The sequence below is a fragment of the Ornithorhynchus anatinus genome, chromosome X1 (genome assembly GCF_004115215.2).
Source record: "Ornithorhynchus anatinus isolate Pmale09 chromosome X1, mOrnAna1.pri.v4, whole genome shotgun sequence".
Lineage (NCBI taxonomy): Eukaryota > Metazoa > Chordata > Mammalia > Monotremata > Ornithorhynchidae > Ornithorhynchus > Ornithorhynchus anatinus.
The window spans coordinates 108399232-108421272 of record NC_041749.1 but is presented as its reverse complement, the minus strand read 5'-3'; the positions used below and the strand labels follow the sequence as shown (position 1 = coordinate 108421272).

Sequence of the window (22041 nt, the reverse complement as noted above, 5' to 3'; positions counted from 1 at the left end):
CTGCTATGAGACCTTGGGTAAGTCGCTTAACTTCTCTGTGCCTCAGTTACCTCGTCTGTTAAGCGTTTACTAAGTGCCAGGCACTTATTCTAAGCGCTGGGGTAGATATCCCAAGGTTATCAGATTGTCCCACGTGGGGCTCACAGTCTTAATCCCCATTTTACAAATGCCATTATTATTGTTATCATCATTATTTCCCGGGAGGCGGGCGTCAAGTGGGCACGATGGGTAGGGGCATGGAGGGGGTTGGCCCGATGCCACGTACTGTAGGCGGGTTTAATGCTGGCAGTTTTATTTCAACCTTATCGAACTGGTCAGAGCCTGGAGTGCAGTCAGGATAGGCTTCCCACCTTCTCAAAGGTGGGTGGGGAGAGTAGGGTTGAAGTGTCTGAGGGGCCGTGTGGCCTAGTGGAAAGAGCGTGTGCCTGGGAGTTAGAGGACTTGGCTTCTCGTTCGGCCCTGCCACGTGCCTTGCCGTGTGACTTTGGGCGAGTCACTTCACTTCTCAGGGCCTCACTTTCCTCATCTGAAATGTGGGAGATGAAACAACCTGTTCTCCCTCTACCCTAGACTGTGAACCCCGTGAGGGACAGGGACTGCGTCTGGCTCGATTTATCTTGGATCTACCCCGGTGTTGAGTATGGCGCTTGGCACATAGCAAATGCTTAACAAGTACCGCAATTATCATTATTATTGTTGTGTCTGAGAAATCTCTACTCCCAGTCCCTGTTATTCTGGCTCTTTTCTCCCTGTCTTTGTGCCACGCCCACCAGTCCCATCTCCCCTACCAAGAAAAAAGATCCCTTCCAGAAGCATGGTGTGACTCTTTCAATGCCAGGTGATATCTGGGAGGAGTCAGGGGTGGAGGGTTGGGACAGGTTGCCTGGGAATGGTGGCCTTCTGCTAAATGGAGGCTATTACCCAGTCCTGGCTGCCTGAAGCCCATGTCAGACTGCCAGGCTCCAGAGGCAGATGGAAATCTCCTTTTGGCCACCCCAAGGAACCTTCTGGGCCATCTCTCCAGGCATGTCAGGAGCAAGGGACCCCCTGTGGTCCCTGCCCCTTGCTGCTTTTTCTTTTGGTGGTCTGCAAGTCTTACCAGTACTAAAGGCTCTCTCCTCCTCTCCCCCTTCCCCCCCACCCTGTCCCCCTCTCTCCCCTCCCTTGATTTTTTCCTCTCCCCTGAAATCCCCCTCTCCCCTCCACTTTTTCTTCTCCCATGCCCTCCCACCCATTGCTCATTTTCTCCAGAAGCGTTTCCTTTCTCCGGGGAGGAAGATGTGAGTGACCCGGAGGCCTTGAAGTCTTTGCTTTCCCTCCAGTGGAAGAACAAAGTGCACAACTTCCAGGCTGAGAGGAAATTCAATGCAGCTGCCGCCCTGACTGAGCCATATTGTGCCGTCTGCACTCTCTTCTGCCCGTACAACCAGGTAATCCCTGACCCTTAGACCCATCAGGTGAGGCCAGCAGAACGGCTGACCACTGGCTTTTTTCGTAGCCTTTCATTTGTCTCTCTGCTTCGGGGATGTTCCCGGCTTCCACTGACTTGAAACAGCCCAAACTATCCTGGGCAGCCTCGTGTATCCGGTTGTACCAGGTCCTGAAAGGCCATTTCCTTTCCCGAACCAAGCGGAGGCCACGACACAGGCTCTGGAAGGCCGCCCCTGACCGAGGAGAGAAGGAACGCTGCCCTCTTGGAGAATTTGCTGGGCTTGGGTTTTTTATTTGTTGGTTGGTTTTGTTTTAAGTGGTATTTGTTAAGTGCTCACTGTGTTTCACACTGATCTAAGCACTGGGGTAGATACAAATCGATCGAGCTGACATGGGGCTCATAGTCTAAGTGAAAGGGAGAACGGGTATTGAATCCCCATTTTACAGTTGAGGAAACTGTGGCGTAGATAAATTAAGTGACTTGCCCCAGGTCTCATAGCAGGCAAGTAGTAGAGCTGGGATTAAAACCCAGGACATTCCTCCTTGACTTGTCTTCTTCACAAGAGCGGGTGAAGAGCACCCAGAACGCTGGCTTTTTCATCTTTTTCATCATCAAGTGGTATTTTGTAGTTTGAGGGAGGCTGTGGGTTGGGAGGGCACCTCTGGACCTATTGTCAGCTTCCCCCTTTTCCTTTGAACCAGGGTTTGAAGCCTGTTTTTAGGCAGAGACCAAGTCCTGGGTTCACGAGAGGATAGGGGAAGATGCCGATCAAGGCACTCAGTCGAGAGAACCGTGTTAAAACACGTGTGCTTGGACCTGGTCCATCACTGGGCATTCACTGAGAAGAGGCCTGGCTGTCTGGGACAGACGCACTCCCTGCCGTCCCATGGTCGAAAGATGCTGCCGGGTTCTAGGAGCCTCGATGTAAGGCACCTAGTTTTCCTACCTGCAGGGACTGTGTGCGGCTAAACTCTTCCAACTCTAAGACCGAGCCGGGCAAGAGGCAGCAGATTCGGGGCACGTGGCTTTGTCGAGCGATGTCTGGCCCTCGAGCGCCTCAACTGCCGTGGCTGCATCTGTAGGCATCCGGGGTTGGAGGAGCAAGACCTAACAGTCTGACACACTAGGGTTAGGAGGTGTGATGGCCGGAAGACATAGATGCCCAGAGCTCCAAATGCCGACCGGCATGGACTGGCATGTGAGGGGGCATTGTCTGTATGCCATCCCCTTCGCCCTGCCACCAGCGGCATACGGTCAGTACCGTAGGAGAGAGGAGGGTTTTGCTTCACCAGTGGAATGTGGCTTTCGCAACTCCCAGGCAGCTCCTCCCAGCTGTTTGTACAGAGGCCTGGCCCATGGGCTCCTCGGCAAACGGACCGTTTCTGTGTGAGTCTTGCCTCTGCCTCCTTCTCAGATCTGAACCTAGGAACGGCACCAGGTGGGCCAGAGCCAGGTCCCACCCGAGGGTTCTGGCTCTTGAAAGAAATGCAGCCTCGTTCCTCCCGCGGGCCCCAAATCTAAGGATTAAAGGAAAAAGCTGCTCGGGGCGGGCGGGGGAGAGAGGTGGGAGCCGCTAAATTGTTGGTGCCAAGGTTTTTTTTGTTGTTGTTTTTTCATCAAATTCCTGATTCGCTACCAAGAACCTTGAAATCTCCTTCCAGAGATTTTGCTTGTTGAAAAAGCAAGAGAGGAGATGCCAAAATTGGGAGGGCGGGGGAACGAGAGGGAAATTTTGCTTTGATTCTCCCGGACCATATGTGGGTCTTGAGCTGCTCCTGAACCCTTGGGAATTCCATCTTAATTTCTTGGGAATCACAGGTTGCTCCCTGGTGGTACTCTGGGGGGAGCGCTGAGCCTTTTCACTCTGCCAGGGATCCATTTCGGGCTTTGCTGCAGTGACTGCACCATGTCGGGTGCATTGCACTAAGCAGGCCTCTTTCCAGGCACCTTGGGAGGAGCCATGACTGACCAAGAAGGGCACACCTTAGCAGTGATGGCTCCTTGTTGGCTAGCGTGCACTAGATGGTCTCTTAAACCCTCCCTCGACCCCACGGCTCCCTCCAGTTATCGTCCCATCTCCTTCTTACCGTTCCTCTCCAGACTCTTCGAGGGAGTTGTTTATACCCACTGTCCCCACTTGCTCTCTTTCAGTTCTCTCCTTGGCCCCCTCCAGTCTGGCTTCCTCCCCCTTCACTCCACGTAAACAGCCCTCTCTACGGTCAGCAGAGACCTTATTCTTGCCAGATCTGACGGCCTCTACTCCATCCTAATCCTCCTAGAATTCTCAGCAGCCTTAGATTCTGGGGACCGCCCCCTTTTTCTTGGAACATTATCTAACCTCAGCTTCCCTCCCACTCTCCTCTCCTGGTTCTATTTCTCTGACTGCTCCTTCTCAGTCTCTCTTGCACAGATCGATAGATATGTACATCAGTGTCGTGGGACTGAGGGTGGAGTAAGCCGGGGAAAAGAGGGTTTAATCGGGGAAGGCCTTTTAGAGAAATGATTGGGGCGGCAGAGTGAAGTATGGACTGGAGAGCGGAGAGACAGGAGGCAGGGAGGTCGGTGAGGAGGCAGTTGTGGGAGTCATGGCGGGCTAGGATAAGTGCTTGAATCAACATGGTAGCAGATTGGATAGAGGGGAAAGGGTGGATTTTAGCAATATTGTCAAGATAGAGGGCCAAGGGAAGACTTGGCCAGGCACTAATTAACTCTTCTCCTTTAAGCCCTCCCAGGCAGACAAAGAGGGGTCCCAAGCTTCCACTGCAGAGGGCTCCTCCTTACTCCAGCTCTCCAAGTGTGGCCAGAAGACCAAGCCCCTGATCCCTGAGATGTGCTTTACCTCAAGTGGCGAAAACATAGAGCCTCTTCCTGCCAACTCGTACATCGGTGAAGATGGAACGAGTTTCCTGATTTCCTGCTCCAAGTGCTACCTGCAGGTCCATGCGAGTGAGTCGAGGCCTCCCTGAAGGGTCTGGGTTCTGGTGGGAGTCAGGGGGCGGGGGAACAGGATGAAAACCCCGGCTATCTCTCAAATGGCCCTTGGCTCCCCCCCCCCCCCCCACTGGGATTCGCTAGGGGTTTGGAAAAGCCTTCCGAGAGAAGGCGCCAGAGGTCTAGTCACCCATCACCTCTTGCTTCTTGGGTTCTCTGCGGGGAACCCAACTCTGCAGTCACCCTGATTCTGAGTCTCCAACTTTCCCTTTGGGAGGGAAGGTCTACAGTTGGATGTTGCCCTGGGCCCCCTCTCCCCTTTTCCTTCTGGTAATCTGTGGCTTCCTCCCTAGTTTGAGGGTGAGCCCTTGGAGGCTGAGAGGGGTCTGGAGCAGCCCGGTGGCCAGCGAAGGGGGGGCTGGGCGAGGGAGCGGGAGAAAAGGATGATTGGTCAGAAGGAAAATGCAGGAGCGGTCGGGGAAAAAAAGCAAAGCCTCGGGGGTGCCAATTAAAGGTCCACAAAGATCACCCAGCAGCACGGGGAGGGGAGGCGGACCCAGATGGCAGAGCGAGTCGCCTTCCGTTTCCAAATCCGTCTTGGAAAACGTCCCCCGTTAGAAACCCAAGGGCAAAATTGTGTAACTGCCTAAATTCCAGCAGATCGGGCCTAGAATGTTTCCAGTTGGAGATTGGGCCCCTGTGGAGACAGCATCTATTAGAAGACAGCCCATTCTTTTATTGGGAACTTTTCTCTGCCTGACATACCTATTACAGGCCTGCCTCCACCAGCTCTTCTTCATGGGCAGAATGGGAAATGGGCTTCAGGGATGTCCTTCCCGGGAGGACAAGAAGCTCCTCCGATGTTTCACTCCAAACTTCGCACCCTTTGCCCACGGAACAGCTTAGCTTTTCGCAGGGCATAAGCTTTCTCCTTGTGCCAGTCTCCCCCAACGTATTCTCCCCCCGGTTCGTTCCAGCGCCCAGAGGTGGATTGGGCCGGAATTTAAGGTGAACTGTCCCCTGATGGGGAAACTGACCTGGTTTCCCTTCTGTTGGCTCCTCCTCCTTCCCCCCCTCCAGGGGAGAGTTGGAGAGAGACCCAGCTGGGGAGGTGCAGGCCTGCCCACCTGGACGGAGTTGCTTTGGTGGAAAGGGTCGGGGAGGAGGAAGGGTAAAGGACGTAGCCGACATGAGCTTTTTGGAGTGACCTGAGGGCTGCCTTCATTTATCCCCTGGACCAGCTCCAGCAGCCTGACTGGACCGGCAGTAGCTGTCCTTAAATATTACTGATTGATTTCTGGGGGTGGGGGAGTAGTGGGGTGGAGGGGAGCCAGACTCGAGAACCCTCCCTTCCAGAAGAAGGAAGGCGGAGGCAAATTCTTTGGGGCTCCCCATTGAGGCGGGAGAAACAATCTCTAGATAAAAGTCCGGGGTTTCCTTTTCATTCCCTGTGCACTGGAGTTAATTCAATCTCCTAGTTTAGTGCCTTGGTCCTACAAATTTCAGGCTGTTCAGTTCTCTTTTAAGAGCATCTTCATAGAGGATCAGTGCGGTCTAGTGTTAAGAGCCCGAGCGGGGATGTTGGAGGATCTGAATTATCTCAGCTCCTCCACTTGTCTCCTGTGTGACCTTGAGGGCAAGGCAGTTCACGACTCTGGACCTCAATCCCCTCATCTGTAAAATGGGGATTCCCTGCTTATTCTCCCTCCTGCCTAGACTGTGAGCCCCATGTGAGAGAGGGACTGGGTCCAAACTGATTAACTTGTATCTACCCCAGTGCTTAGAAAAGTGCTTGACACATATTAAGTGCTTAACAAATATGATGATGATGATGATGATCTTCCAAGCTAGACAGGCTTCAGCATAGTCAGTTGACTGCCCTAGGGGCTGACAAATTGAACCTTCTTAAAAAAAAAAAAAATGTGTGGAGGTTAGTGGGGCGCAAGAGGGTCAGAGAAGGAGGAATGGGGAGAGAAGAGGATCCTGCAGAGCTCTGGATGGTCCAAAATCAGGCAGTCGATCGAGGGTATTGACTGAGGGCTCACTATGGGCAGAGCACTTGAGCTAAATGCTTGGGAGGGTCCAGTCCAAGAGAGTCAGTGGACACGCTCCCCGCCCTCAAGGAGTCTAGTGGGATCATGAATCGGCTTCCGCCCAACTGCTCGTAAAAGCACCGAGACCAGCGGGCGGTAGCCCAGCGCAAAAGACCCAAGGAAGCCGTAGAGATGCCCGGCTGTGCCCGCCACAGCCAGTTGAGATTTGCAGCCGGACAAGGTGGAGTGGAAGATTGCGACTCCGCTATTTGACCTTGGCAGATGGGAGGTCACATCAGCCTGGAATCAGATGAAATTACTTTTATGGTTTCAGCCTTGGAGACAAGAGGTCACCCCGCAGTTCAGCACAAATGTCTTTTGAAGAGAATTAGAATTAGAATGAAGGTTGAATTCCTCCGTGGCCTCTGGGGGCCAGGAGGCCTCTCGGCTCCCCGTCACAGTGGACCTGGAATGGCAGTGGCGAGCCGTAGGAGGGCTGTGTGCTCTTACCCCAGGGGGGCTCTGCATGGAGATGAGACCTCCCCTACTGGTGGCCGAGTGAGGGGTGGGGTGGGGGATTGGATGCGAATCAGCAAATTCTGCAGGGATTGGGAGGCTGACTGCCAGCTCGCTGCCGGCTCAGCTTGAGCCCGACTCTGGCGAGTGAGAGGCCCTGAGTAAAGTCTGTGCCTGCGCCGTGTGATTGGGCTCAGACATTACACTGGCAGTTTGAGTTTGCTTGGGGTGGGGGCATGAGGAGTGCTTAGAAGCACCAGAGGCATCTCTGTTCTTTGCCTCGGCACGGCAGCTTCTCTTTCCCTTAGGTCCAGATTCTGTGATCCCAAGTCCAGAGTTTTCCTCTTGGGATCTCTAAAGCAGGAAATCAATGCTGAAGTTTCAGCCTGCCCCATCCAGCTTTGATACACTGAACTGAAATATTTATGGAGCACGGTTTCCATTTCCAAACCATTTCTCAAACAACTTCCCCAACCCTCCATCGCCAGGCCCCGGAGCTGCCCTGCTCGACTGCGTGCCCCCCACCCCCCTGAAGCCATCTATGTCAGATCTGTTTTCATGGCCTGTCCTTGACTGAAAGAGGCTGAGGGTGGAGGAGGCTGCTGTGGCAGGAGGGCTGAGTCCCGGGCCTTATCCGTCTGGATAAAGGAGCTTCTCGGACTGGTGGGGCCCCCACAAGCCTTTCAGGGTTCTACGTGGTAGATGCGGCTGACAGTTGCCAAAAGCCCACTACCCCAGGAGCTAGCTAACTCTTGATGGCATCCTGTGCACTGAACAGGGACGTGAACCTGTGCATACTAGCCCATCGAGGAGGCTTAGGCCTCTCTCGACTTACCACCCGCCAGTGTGTTGAGAGCATGCTGGCTTCTTCCCCTGTTGCTTCAGCCTTCCTCAGGACCTCTGAGCTCCAAGCATCCAGTCCCTTGGTTTCCCTTCTGGGATTGAGGGCTTGAATGAGGCCACAGAGCCCCCTGTACCGGTCTTGGCGGTTGAGGCCCAGTTCTGGAGGGCGGCCCGCTCGGAGCAGCTGGTAGCCGAGGCCGCCGTCCGTCCGACCTGACTACTTGGTTTGTTTCAGGTTGTTACGGAATCCGCCCCGACCTGGTCAATGAAAGTTGGACTTGTTCCCGGTGCACAACCAACTCCTGGACAGCGGTAACGTACTCGACGTAATCATTCGTCACCCCCTCTGGAAGACCCCTAAGCACAAGGGCCGAAGCGCCCTAGATCTCGGCCCGCTAAATGGCCAGAGAGTCGGGGCCGAAATGTAGAGATCGTGGGGGAGTTAGTTGGAGAAATCCAGCCCGCCCCCCCCCCCCCCCCCCCAGCCCCCATCCCCGGACTCACAACCCGCTGAGAGGCTCAACGGTGATTCCGAGCGGGAGAGGAGGTGGGCGGCTGGCGGCTTCAGTGGAGAGCGGAGGGCTGGCAGGATGGCACTGCACATTAATCTGGGTAATGGTTTAATTACTCCAGGAATGCTGCGTGTGTAATCTCAGGGGAGGAGCACTTCACCGGACGACTGACAGGAGGTAGGTGGGGGAGCCCCAGCATGAATGTCTCATGCTTGCCTTTTTGGCCCCAACTTCTTGGGGCTGGTGATTTCTGGGGTCAGAGCAGAGAGCGATGATGCCTCTCTGGTGGCCAAAGTCCACCTCCATTTCAACATCCTGGCGGGGAGGCGGTTGGTGGGAGGGGGAAAGGGATCGGTATTGGTGTCTCTCGAGCGTGGGTAGGGGAATGGTGGCGTCCATTGGGCGCCAACCGTCTCGGAAACAGCCGCACCGCCAAGAGGGTTCAATCCCGTCCTCGTGATCTCGTCGGCTTCCAGGTGGATCCACGTGATATGCGCGATAGCTGTCCCAGAAGTCCGTTTTCTTAACGTGCTCGAGCGTCATCCCGTGGACATTAGTGGAATTCCAGAGCAACGGTGGAAATTGGTAGGTGTCCCTGTGGTGGACAGAAGAGCTGCTGTCCTTTCGGTCGAAGGGACCTCCTCCAGTCCGACCACTCCCCGGGCCGGGTGGCCGCGCTGCCGTGCCCTAGAGGGTCAAGGGTTGAGCTTCTGGCGCTCGGAGAAGGTTTCAATGTGTCAGAATCCCCAGCGTTGTCCAAACTCCCATTGCTGCTGATGGCTTAAAATGCACCAATCAAAGCCAGCTCCTTCACATCTCTTCTGTCTGACACTGGTAAATAGACCCTTTGGGAGAACCCCCTCGCTCGGGGATACTCTCCCAACCACTTAGTACAGTGGCTGCACGTAGTAAGCGCTTGATAAATACGAGTGATGGATAAGGCAAAAAGCCCTCTGGGCACCGGGGCCATTTGTATGGAATCATTGGTGGGCCTGGATTCAGAATCTTCTGTGTAACCTCGGGATCCTCATCTCCCTCCCTTGGTCTGAGCTTGTGAGTGTACGTTATCCCAGAAATCCTGAGTTTTCCACAATCCGAAGCTTGGCCCATCTGGGGTTAGTCTGGCCCAGCCATCAGCTGAAGACGAACCAGCCGTTTTCCTCCTAGCCAGCGGAGGCCGTGTGGGGAAGGCGAGGGAGAGGTTGGGGTGTCCTCGAGGATGGACGAACACTTTCCAGACCAGGGGCAGGGTGACCGCGGAGGGGAGTCAGGCCGCCTGGCACCCGGGAGCGGGGGACAAGAATCAGTTAAGCTGGAGACCGGGTGATGAGGAAGAGGCAATGTTGGCTTCCGGAGTCATCCCTCCGGTGTGGGCAAATGGGCTCAGTACACCAATGTGGATGTATAAAGCATCCATTATTCAGGTGGGGTGATGGAGCGGTACGTTGCGATGCGCAAGTGATAAATCCCCCAGCTTGGGCTCTTTATGGATCGCCTGACATTTCCAGCATGCATCCTCTTCATTACCAGCACTTGTAACGATGAATTAAAAATCCTTTTACACAAGACTCACTTGTACTGCTTAATGGGGCCTCTCAAGGAAGCGGTTAACTCCTTCCTGGCCACCTACCCGCCCGCCGATCTGAGAGGCGTCACTATTCTGGGCCAACGGCGGACCCCGCCGCCCGCGACCACTGAGAAGGCGGCGGTCTAGGAGGACTTGATGGGTCCCGTTGGCCCTTCCCTGACAGCAACTTCTGGCTTGAACTTCCCCCAGCCCTCCCCCGACCCCTCTCGACCCATAGTCGTAGTCTCCCTACCATCCCCTCAGGCCACTTCCTAGGCTCCCCTTTCCCCAGACCAGTCATCTTAATCGGGCCTGAGGGAAGCGGGACACAGAGAGGGCCCCAGGTAGCAAAGCCAGGGCCTGAACGGGAGCTCAGGTCTTCTTGCCGCGTGGGCGTTGTGGCGTTGGGATGAAATGGCATCCACGTCTTCATCTGTGGCCAAACGTGAGTCCCGGGGAGAGCCAACAGGTGTAGGCGGAGGCGTAAGTGTCGGGAGGGAGAGAAACCCCTCAGGAGAAAGGGAAGTTGTGCCGCGTGTCCTCTCCCAGAAGGCCCGGGCTGGGCACGCGTGCAGGCGGGGGTCTCCGAAGTAGTTATTGTGTCCTGTGATCGCTTACGGCCAATGAGTAACAGGTAGCCAGCTGTGTGTACAATCGGCCAAAAGGCTGTCTGGCTCCCACCCCGCCGCACGCCACCACATGCTGCATTTCATTATCTCTCAGCCACAGATGCCACGGGCCTGTCGGTGTCGGAGTGCCGAGAGCAAGCGGAGCCCCCACTAGGGGTCGCCGCCTGCCTGAATCCACAGGCACCAGATGGCGCCTGTCGGGAGTCTGGCGCTAGGCCCTCATGCGGGCGGACGGGTGCGCTTTAGCCCGCCGAAGGCCCCAGACCGCCCCGGCCTTCCCTAAATAGCCGCCTCCTCTCGGCCCCGGGTTATTGGCTGCCGCAGAGCTGTGATGACTCCGAGTCTCAGTCTCGACTGCTAATGGCTTTAATTCGGCCCCAGGCTTCTCTAGCGAGGAGGCGGACATCCATGTGGAGTGTCACGGCTGCTGAACTGGATGGCTGCGGTGGGGGGCTTGGGGTGCGGGAGGGCAGGAGCCAGCCAGAAAGTTGGTTCCTAGGCCCAACTTGTGGGCACTGGTCACTTCCCTGCCTGCCTACCCACTTGCAGGCTGGTGGCGGGATGCAGGGGAGGGCCATGGACAGATCCCGAAAGGGCCCAGGCCCCGCTTGGGAGCTGGTCGGTCGATCAGTCAGGCGGTCGATCGTATCTGTTGAGCGCTTACTGTGGGCAGAGTGCTGTACCAAGCGCTTGGGAGAGTACAATATAACAGACACATTCCCTGCCCACGACAAGCTTACAGTCTAGAGGGGGAGACAGAAATTTAATATAAAAGATAAAATTACAGATATGTACATCAGTGCTGTGGGGCTGGGAGGGAGGAGTAAAGGGAGCGAGTCAGTGTGACGCAGAAGGGAGGAAAAGGAAAAGGAAAGAGGGCATAGTCGGGAAGGCCTCTTGGAGGAGATGTACCTTCAGTGAAGTTTTGAAGTGTGGGGAAGAGTGATTGTCGGATATGAGGAGGGAGGGCATTCCAGGCCAGAGGCAGGGGTAGCTGGTGAACCCCTTGCTTGTACGAGAAGACCGTGAAGGAGGCATGGCCTAATGGAAAGAGCGTGGAACTTGGATTCAGGAGATGGCACCTGAGTTCCATTGTCAGCTCTGCCACTGGCCTGCTGGATGACCTTGGCCAAGTCATTTCCCGGAGCCTCAATTTCCCATCTGGGATATGGGGATTCAGTGTCTGTTCTCCCTCCCCCTTAGTCTTTGAGCCCCATATGGGACAGGGGCTGTGTCCAACCTGATTATCTAGCATCTACCCTGGCACTTAGAATGGTGCTTGGTACAGAGTAAGTGCTTAGCAAACACTGTAATAATATTAATAATATTATGTGGCCTCGCTTTCCTCACCTATAATCTTTCCTCATTTGTCTGACCACGTCTGACCTGATGATCTTGTATCTACCCCAGTGCTTAATTCAGTGCCTGACAGAGTTAACAAACACCATTATTATTATTATTATTATCATCATCATTGTTCTCTGTAAAAGGGGGACGAGATGCCTCTTCTCTCTACTGCTTAAACTGTTTACTTAATGTGGCACAGGGACTGTCTCCTCAGATTTTGTCTTTACTCCAGCGCTTTGCACAGTGACTGGCCCACACTAGAGTTGTCCTTCAGTTTGAGGATGCTGGCAGCGAGACTCTAGATAGTAAGCTCTTCGAGAAGCAGTGGGACCTAGGGACAGGAACCCAGCCTGGGGGTTGGGGGACCTGGATTTTCATCCCAGCTCTGCCGCTTGCCTGCTATGTGTCCTTGGGCAAGTCACTTGCCTTCTCTGGGCCTCAGTTTCCTCATCTGGAAAATGGGGATTCGATACCTGTACGCTCTCCCAGGTGGGACAGGGACTATGTCTGGACCTGATGATCTTGTATCTATCCCGGTGCTTAGCAAATGTGAACAGAGATTTTTATTATTATTGTTGTTGTTATTATTATTATTGACAATAATAGCATTGATATTATTGCCATAATCCGCCCCGCAACATAGTGGACCCTGGGGTTGCTGGGACAACAATAATAATAATAATAACAATAATGATATTTGTTAAGCACTATGTGCAAAGCACTCTCCTAAGCACTGCGGGGGAGCTACAAGGTGATCAGGTTGTCCCACGTGGGGTTCACAATCTTAATCCACATGGAGAGTTGTCAGGTGCCAACCCTGAGGGTATGGTGGGGCCTGCTGCACCCCACCCCCCTGGGTCCCCAGCTGTGGGGGTGGTGCGGGCGACATCGGACTCCCAGCCTCATTCATCCCAGGGCTCCCCCAATTCGCACTCTGCAACCTGTCTGCCACCCCCAAGCTTCATCTCACTTGCTCAAACCCCCAAAAGCCTCACCCCTCTTCACCCCCTGCCCTCCCAGTGGGCAGGGGGGCCTCTCTGCTAGGATGGCACCAGCTTAATTGGTTTTGAGCCCAGAGCAGTTGTGCCTTTGGTCTTTACTATGGGTCCAGAACCCCCGTACCTACGGTGTCTCAACCCTAGCCCCGTGAGCTGTCTGCAGGGGCTTGGCCCATCCATTCCTTTGGGCACTTTGCCCTCCGCTGCAACGGAGAAAGCCTGCCATTCCGATCAGTTCCCTCACCCTGCTAGCGTTGCTGGACGTCGTAGTAGTAATGTATCGGGCTCGGGGCTGCCCAGGACCGATCAGTGGAGTAGATGGGACAGAACTCTTCCCCCCGGCCCCAACCACCCAGGTTTCATCAAGTCTCCTCTGCAGGTTTCCACGTTTCTGCCCAGGCACCTTCCCGTCAGGGCACTCCTCCTCCCCGGCCCGCCCAGCTCCACATTCCAGTTTGGAAGTGGGGCGGGGAGCCTCAACCGTTAAAGCGGGCCAGGCCTTTCTTCGCTCCCTGGCCCAGCTCCACGTCCCATCGGACTCGGATCTATTGAGGGCCCGATGGACGCGGGAGCCAGTCTCGGCCCAGAGAACCCGACTCTCCCTAAGCCGCGGGCCTCTCTGCCCACCCAGGCGTGTGCTTTCTCGGTCGAGACGGTGCACTTTACAGGGTCCCTGATTAATGGGGTATCATGGGCCCCGGGGTAAATTATTTATGATGGGGAAATTCAGAATAATTAGCTGTCATCCCTCAGAGGAGTAAATGAATTGCGCCGGTCATCGGGTCCCAGACAGTCCATTCTTTACCCTGGGCCCTGATCAGATTTTTCAGCGTGCATTTGCTAGAAGGGTTTTCTTCCAGAAGGAGGGCCAGCTACCCGTCTTCCTGGCCCACAGGGATACACCTCCTTCTCCCCCTTCGTATCCCTCAAACCTGCAGGCTTCAGTTTCTCCTGTTTTGGGTGCTCCAGAGTGGGGGTGCCTGAACTGCTGTCTTTGGGACTTGTGGGAAGAGCCTCTGCGCTTTTCCCCTGACTTGATGGACTGGAGCTGTGGTCTTAGCCCAGCCTCACCCAGTGAGGGACTCTTAACTGGCTGGGGAGTGGCACTAATTGTAATTTAATTATGGCACTAGTTGAGTGCTCGCTGTGTACCAAGCACTGTTCTAAGTGCTGGGGTAGATTCAAGATCATCAGGTTGGACACGGTCCCTCTCTCACCTGGGACTTACAGTCTAAGTAGGAGGGATTTAACCCCCGTTTTCCAGAGGAGGAAACTGAGGCCCAGAACGGTGAAGTGACTTGCCCAAGGTCACACAGCAGGCCAAAGGTGGAGCCAGGAGGAGAACCCAGGTCCTCTGACTCCTGGGCTCTTTGTATTGATGCCTGTCTACTTGTTTTGTTTGTTGTCTGTCTCACCCCCTTCTAGACTGTGAGCCCGTTGTTGGGTAGGGATTGTCTTTATCTGTTGCCAAATTGTACTTTCCAAGTGCTTAGTACAGTGCTCTGCACACAGTAAGCGCTCAGTAAATACAATTGAATGAATAAATGAATGACGGGAGAGGGCCAGGCATATGGGAAATGTGGGAAAGCTAGACTATGGGGCCCGAGAGGAGGAGTAGATCTGACCTTGAGGCTGGGGCCGGAAAACTTTAGCCGCAGGGTGAACTAACTGCCAGGAAATCTGGAACTCTGCCTCTGCCTTCACCCCCACCCTACCGTGCTCTCTCCTATCTGGAACTCCCTCCTCCATATCTGGTAGATGGGAGACTCTCCCCACCTTCAAAGACTTACTGAAATCCCACCTCCTCCTCCAGGTGGCCTTCTGTGATTACTCTCATCTCCCCATCCGCTACTGTGTCACCTCTGTCTTCTAGTCTGTCCTGGCTAAGCACTTTAGGTACTTACCCTGACCCCCTCAACGCTTTTCTTATGTATGTTATCTTTATTCTCAATTGCTTCCCCTACCTGTGATTTCTTGTAGTGTCTGTCTCCCCCACTAGACTGTAAGCTCTTGGAGGGCAGGGAGCGTGTCTGTTTTATTGTGCTCCCCAAGCGCTTAGTACAGTGTGTTTCCCCCCTCTGCCCCACCCAAGTAAGTGCTCAATCGATGAATGAAGGCTGCTTGAGGCTGAGTGTGTCACAGAGATTGGGCCAGGAGTTCTCCGGGTTTTGCAGCGTCTACGTGAGGCCTACCTTGGCTCTTGCCAGTACCTAAGACTTCGGCGGTCTGGGGGCCGAGGAGGGGGCCGTTAATTGCTGATACCCTAGCCCCTTGGTCGTTAGCTATTCAGACCGACCTTTGGTCCCCGAACCTGGAGGCGAGAAGCACTGGTCAAGTGTCCATCCTGCCACGAGCCAGCCCTGGCGAACCCACCCCCTCCTCTGATAGATCAACCCTCCCCAGGGCTGGCTTGTCAGAGGACGGGATAGGTTTCCCAGCGCTCACCTGGCTTTCTCTGATGGCACTGTCTTCTCGTGTGTCTCCGTAGAAGTGCGTGTACTGTAGAAAGCGGATGAAGAAGGTCTCCGGAGCCTGCATCCAGTGCTCCTACGAGCACTGCTCCACCTCCTTCCATGTGACCTGTGCCCACGCCGCAGGCGTGCTCATGGAGCCCGACGACTGGCCCTATGCGGTGTCCATCACCTGCTCCAAGCACAAAGCTACCAGCCCCAGCGTGAGTGTGCATGCCCTCTCCCCGCCTTGTCTCCCCCCCCCCCCCCCCCCCCCCCCCCCCCCCCCCCGCGGGACCGCCATCATGACCCCTTCCTGTCCTCTCCGGTTCCAGGGCCAGCTTCTGAGGGAGGTGACCCTGGGCCAGACAGTCATCACAAAGAACCGCAACGGGCTCTACTATCGGTGTCAAGTGATCGGCATGACCACCCAGACCTTCTACGAGGTCAACTTCGATGACGGTTCCTACAGTGACAACTTGTATCCCGAGAGCATTATTGTAAGTGGCTCCTCTTCCTCCCCCTTCTTCCTCTCCCACCTCCTCCCCTTTAGAGGGCCAGTGCCCCTCACATCTCCGTGCGAGGGAGGAAATAAGAAAGGCTGTAATCACTTAGCAACCAGGAAGCAGCATGGAGGAGAGGAAGCCATAAACGACCCCACATGTGTCTCCTGTCATGAATGGTTTCCTCTCCCGCTCGGCCGGACGAAGTGTTTTCTAGTCTCCTCCCTTCCTAGGAGGCATTGATGTTGATGCGCCTGGGTCTGCCTCTCCCTTTTGGGCTTTTGGGGCATTTTTCTGGACTTGGAGGGAGAACGGGGTGACTCGAGTCACAACTTTGATGCGAATGAAGGTTGGGAGCAGGCTTTTTATTAGTATTATCAATAATGATTAAAAAAATCAACTGCAGTGTTTGTTAAGCACTTAATCCGTGCCGAGCACTGTGCAAAGCATGAAGATAATCAGGTCACGATCCCTGTCCTCAACAGGGCTAACAGTCTAAGGGGGAGGGAGAACAGGCATTGAATCCCCACTTTCCAGTTGAGGAAACTGAGGCCCAGAGAAGGAAAGCGACTGGCCCAAGTTCACCCGACTCCCAAGCCCTGGCTCTTAATAGGCTGTCCCAGGTTCCGGCCATCACATCACCGTTCCGGAGACCGGGCGTAGGTTCCTTGTTTGTCGTGGAATGACAGAGTGCCACAGCCCCTCACTGGGAGGCCGTTGGTGGCGGGAGCTGGTGCGTCGATCTGGTTTGTAGTCATGTTTCACCGTCACCCTGCTGGAACAGAGTAATCTCCCAAAGATCCCATTCCCTCCCGCTCTCCAAACCTGCCCCCCGGACAAGACCCCTGATCCGTGCCATTCTGTCCACAGAGCCGAGACTGTATCCAGCTGGGACCCCCCTCCGAGGGGGAGGTGGTTCAGCTCCAATGGACTGATGGCAACGTTTATAAGGCCAAGTTCATTTCAGCCCAGATCAGCCACATTTATCAGGTAAGTGATTGGAAACTGTTGAGCGGCCTCATCCCAGCTCAGGGGCGCCGATGGCTGAGTGGTTTCAATTGCGGGAGAAAACCCGGTGGCGTTTAAAGGTTAAGCGCGGCCACTGAGCAGCTTCCTCTATCTCCCCGCCTGGGTGGTTGGTCCATCTCCTCATCAGGATCAACCACGAGGTTGGCATCCCACAGCCAGTCTTTGCAGGTTTCATCTTCCTGTCCCTCCACGGTCGTCGGCTGTGGGGAAGGAACGCAGGGGTCGGTTGGTCCGGATTGGACGGCACGGGGCGCGTCGTCTCTATTTTCCTCCTCCTCCTCGTGATCATCGGCATTTCCTGAGCACCACACTGAGTGTTTGGGGATCAATCAGTCAGTCAGTTGGATTTATTGAGCACTGTACTGAGCGCTTGGGAGAGTACAGTGTAAGAGACACATTCCCTGCCCTCAATTAGCTTACAGTCCAGAGGGGGAGCCTACAGTCCAGAGCGGGGAACACCTCTCTGCCCCTGAGGGGGACGGCCAGATGCAGATTTCGAGCGTACGATAGGTCCGCCAGTCAGAGCCTACGCACAAGTGATAAAAGTAAGGAATTAAATAGGCACAGCCACCCCAAGTGCTAAAGTGGCTGTTGGGGTGGTGTGATTCTGAGGGTGGGTCTCACTTAGGGAAGGCCAGAAGGCCTCAAAGGAGAGGAGGGAAGTGGTTTGGCAGATTTTTGTGGAGGGGGGTATTGCAGGCAGGGGGAAAGGGTGTGAGCAATAGATCAGAGAGGAGAGAGTCTCCCAAGCGCTCAGTCCGGTGCTCTACACGCAGTGAGCGCTGAATGCGTTACCCTGGCCTGATTGCTCTCAACTCAATCAAAGAACAGGACCTAATCGAGTTACTGTAAGGATTGCCCACTGCAGGCCAGACATCTGAGTGTGGAGCCACATTCAGCTAATTGGCAGCTGGTATTTGGGGCTTCCCTGGTAATAAGTAATGATAGCAATAGTAATGGTGATGTTTGTTAAGTGCTTACTATGTGCCAAGTGCTGGGGTAGATCTAGTACAATCAGATCAGGCCCAAACTGTGTCCCACTTGAGGCTCACAGTCTGGGATTGGTGGGGAGAGAACAGGCATTTTCTCCCCATTTTGCAGATGAGGAAACCGAGGCACAGCAATGTAAAGTGACATACCGAAGGTCCCATAGTGGGCAAGCGGTAGATCCGGAACTAGAACCCAGGTCTTCTTACTCCCGGCTGTGGGCTCTATCCACTGGGCCATGCTGCTTCCTGTCACACTTTCCCATGGCACCTTGTTGGGAAGGGACTGAAGAGAGGACAGAGTTCCCAGTGGCTTGGGAGGCAGGCCAATCCGGAGCCCAGGATAGAACCACCAGCATTCCCAGGAAGCAGCTTTCAATCAGAAGAAAATGCCTACCTGCCCCAGAATTCCCTAGCTGCCTCTGACACCTCCGGTGCTAAATTGTGGCGTAGAATCCCACACTCAAACCCTCCTCTCGTTAGCTGCCCTGGGACTCTGAAGATACACATGCGTGATCTTTACTTCAAGCCGGCCAAGCAATCCAGCATTCGGTGGTATCCTAATGAGCACTTCCTTCCTGCAGAGCACTCCTCTAAGGGCTTAGTACAAACCTGGATATTGGATTCTGGTTAGGTTACAAAGACCAAAATGTGATGGATGCAAAATCCTTTGCATTCATTTTGATCAGAGAGAGACAGGAGACTCTAGACTGTAAGTTCATTAGAGACAGGGAACATATCCCTAATTCTGTTGTATTGTACTCTCCCAAGTGCTTAGTACAGTAGTCTGCACATAGTAAGTGCTCAATAAATAGCATTGATTGATTGTGGGGGAGAAGGGGGTGTGGAGAATTACGGGGGTGTGGTCCTCCCAGGGAGACCTAGTATCTGCCAACTATGTGTCATGGTACTCTCCCAAGTGCTTACTATAGTGCTCTGCGTGTAGTAGCGTGGCCTAGTAGAGACGACAGGACCTGGATTCTAATCCGGCTGTGCGCCACTTGTCTGCTGTGTGACTTTGGGCAAGTCAATTCTCTGGGACTCAGTTGTCTCATCTATAAAATGGGGATTAAGACCGTGAGCCCTGTGTGGGGCATGGACTGTGTCCAACCCGATTAGCTTGTATCTACCCTAGTGCTTAGTATGGTGCCTGGCACGTAGTAAACGCTTAGCCAATACCATAAAAAAGTAAGCGCTCAAATAGCATTGATGATACTGATGTAGTAGACAGACAGGTGCCCTGTTTTGGTGCCACCCTTGATCCCTTGGAGGAGTGTGCCAGAGATAATAATAATAATGGTATTTGTTAAGCACTTACTATGTGCCAAGCACTGTTCTAAGCGCTGGGGTAGATAGAAGGCAATCAGGTTGTCCCAAGAGGGGCTCACCGTCTTAATCCCCATTTTACAGGTGAGGTAACTGAGGCACAGAGAAGTTAAGTGACTTGCCCAAAGTTACACAGCTGATAAGTGGCGGAGTGGGGATTAGAACCCACGACCTCTGACTCCCAAGCTTGTGCTCTTGCCACTAAGCCACGCTGAGATTTGTCTGTTTCCCTCCTGCATCCCAGTTCCTTTCATCCGTCCAGGGGAGAGCGACATTGGCTTGGCTCTGACCTTTTCTACTGCTTAAGCTTGAAACGAACTTTCCTTTAATCCTCTGCCTTATTTCCTTATCTCCCCAAGTCTCTTCTAATTTGAGTTTTGGTTTTTAATTGTTCTTGCAAGGAGCAGTGCTAAATCCAGAGGGGTGGGTGGGGCCCTTTCCCCTCCCCAGCAAACCAGCCTGCTTGGATCTCTCTTTCTGGACTGTTCCTTCTCTCCCCTCTCCCCCATCATTTCTCTCCTGCAAGAATCAAGGTGATCCCCCAGCCCCTAAGTGGTTCGTTGGGGTGGTGGGTTGGGGGGATCTCAGCCTGAACATTTCAGAGCCACTGTTGCTCAAGTAGAGTCCACACCACAAATGGGATAAAGAGTAGAATGGAGCCCCCTCCACCCAAATGCCCCTTGGGGCCGGCCTCAGCTCTTAATAACCACGAGCACGTGGGCTGGGCCAGGGCCCTAGGGTCAACATAGGCTTCCCCGAGCGGCCTTGTAAGCTGAGGTCTGGCCGACTGCTCTGCTGGCTCTCTTGGGGGTACCCCCCCCCACCCCCCAACACACGCACACCCCGGTTGATGTGGGCTGGCAAGGGATCCAGACTCACCGAACAACCACGGGAGACACGATCCGCCCAGCAGCTTTCACCAGCGTGAGAAAGCCCCGTTGGAATTGAGATGCACCTCCCATCTCTAGCTCAATCCCTTTGCGGTCAGATGAGAACGCCGGTAGAGAAAAGCTCATTTTGGGACCCCGTTCGGTAGCCGGGGCACCAAAACCCAGCGTGAGCCCGTCCATCCGTTTCCTGTGGAAGTGTCCTCTTGGGATTAGCGGGGAGGGGAGTTTAAAGAAATGAAAAATCTGATCTGCAGATTTCCCTTAGGATGGCCTTTTATGGGTAGTACTGCCTGACATTCAGCAGGCTCTTTTGATTAGTAGTGAGCTATAACAGACTAATAATGCACTCCCTCGCGTTTACCATCCTCGCTCTGGGGCAGGGACGATAACTCTAGGAACTCGATAAATAATCACGGCTGGAATCACCAGAAAGGGCTCTTGGTGGATTTTCGACCGATGATCCAATCCCTTTCCTCCCCCCGCCTCCTCTGGGGAAGCGAGAAGCAGGGGACTTGGGTGGCCAAGGAGGCGATGTCTGATGCCCTCAGGGTTGCGATTTGGGCCGAGTTGTCCGGCAGCCACGCGCTCAGGCCTCTGGCTGCCCTAAATGGTCGCCCCGGGCCTAGAAGCCTTTGCTCCTGACTAGCAGGGGCTTTCTGTTCAGATTCTTCAGTGCCCCCAACTGTCACCCGGGGCTCCCTCCCCAGCCTGCTGTCTGGTTAGGCTAAGCCCCACAGCCAGGGCGTTTCCCTAGCCCCAGGCAAGCCCTCAGACATCAGGGACAGGGATCACATATCCCTCCTCTGTATGTGATTCTCCCAAGCACTTAATCCAGTCCGTTGCCCATAGTGAGTGCTACCACCAGACCAGTGGACTGGTTGACCGACTGTGCTTCAGGAGAGTCCCTGCTACTCAGAGGGACACATTTGATCCTTTCTGAGCAGGGACTGGAGCAGTCTGCCTCTCTGGCCTTTGGGAAGCTGAAATTTGGGGTTCTCCCCTTGTGCTCCCTTTCCCACTGCCAGCCGTAGGCCTTGTCGATCCCTGCGGATCAAAGGGTTTGAACTCGAAAGCCTCTGAACCACTTTGGACTTGGGTGAAGGTGGACCGGTCCCCAAAGCTAGTCACGCTGAGGAATATTGGTAGGGCCTGCTGAGTGCAGGGCACTGGGGACAGACAGGAGGTGAAAAAGACACCACCCTTGAGTTGCTTCCAGTTTAATCGGGAAGACAGCAGGCGTGATTGAATGAATATCCCATAGTTACGCGTGAGAGAATAGCGATCGGCGACAGGCCCAAATGGGTAAAGAAATAAAAAACCAGGAGGTAAATTGGTCTTGAGGTGAAGGAGGGGGTGGCTTGACCAGAGAGCTGGGGAGATGATTCAAGGGAGGCCTCCTGAAGACCATGGGTTTGTAGGAAGACATGGAAGGGATGGTGGGTGTGGGGGGGAATGACAACTTGGCGAAGCTTGTGGGGGTGGAGGGGAGGGAGTACCAGGCAGGGTGAAGTCTGGAGTGAAGGGTTGGAGGGAGAAGGAGGGTATGAGTTGAGAAGAATTTCCATCCACTCCTGAATTTTCCAGGTTAAAACAGTTATCCTTCGTCCTTCAGCCCTTCCCTTCCTAATAATGATAAACAGTGGAGCACTGGCCCGAGCACTTGGGAGAGGACAATAGAGTAGGAAGACACGATCCTTGGCCTAAAGGAGCTGACGGTCGGTCTAGCAGCGGGGAGACAGACACTAAAATCAGTTGCAGCTAGCGGATGCCAATAGAGTTTAAAAGGGGGAGAGCTGAGTATCCAGGACTCAAGTGCATAGGTGACCCAAAAGTGCTCAAATGGCAGGGAATAGGGTGGGGAGATGAGAAATCAATCAGGGGAAGCGTTCCTGGAGGAGATGGATTTTAGAGGTGCCTTAGTAGGCACCTCTCTGGCTGGGTGCTATTCAGCAGTAACTAAAAGACCTCCTCCAAAGAGAAAAGAACTTCTCCAAATAGTTATCAAGTTATTTGAATCGTTCCTGCCTTTGTCTCTTTGTTTATGGGTTT

At 54.3% G+C, this 22041-nt stretch overlaps 1 protein-coding gene across 5 annotated transcripts in view; it reads left to right on the top strand.

Annotated features, from left to right (window-relative positions):
• Window positions 1-22041, top strand: part of KDM4B (lysine demethylase 4B) — a 208254-nt gene that overhangs the window by 182785 nt on the left and 3428 nt on the right. For 3 of the 5 annotated variants that reach the window (XM_029050900.1, XM_029050902.2, XM_029050901.2), the window contains exons 13-19: window positions 1252-1430; window positions 4156-4378; window positions 7991-8067; window positions 8389-8444; window positions 8744-8852; window positions 15297-15758; window positions 16632-16751. In XM_029050900.1, coding sequence (XP_028906733.1) covers window positions 1252-1430; window positions 4156-4378; window positions 7991-8067; window positions 8389-8444; window positions 8744-8852; window positions 15297-15758; window positions 16632-16751 — 1226 coding nt within the window. The remainder of the gene's footprint in view (window positions 1-1251; window positions 1431-4155; window positions 4379-7990; window positions 8068-8388; window positions 8445-8743; window positions 8853-15296; window positions 15759-16631; window positions 16752-22041) is intronic. The other 2 variants (XM_029050904.1, XM_029050903.1) reach the window with 2 other exon arrangements.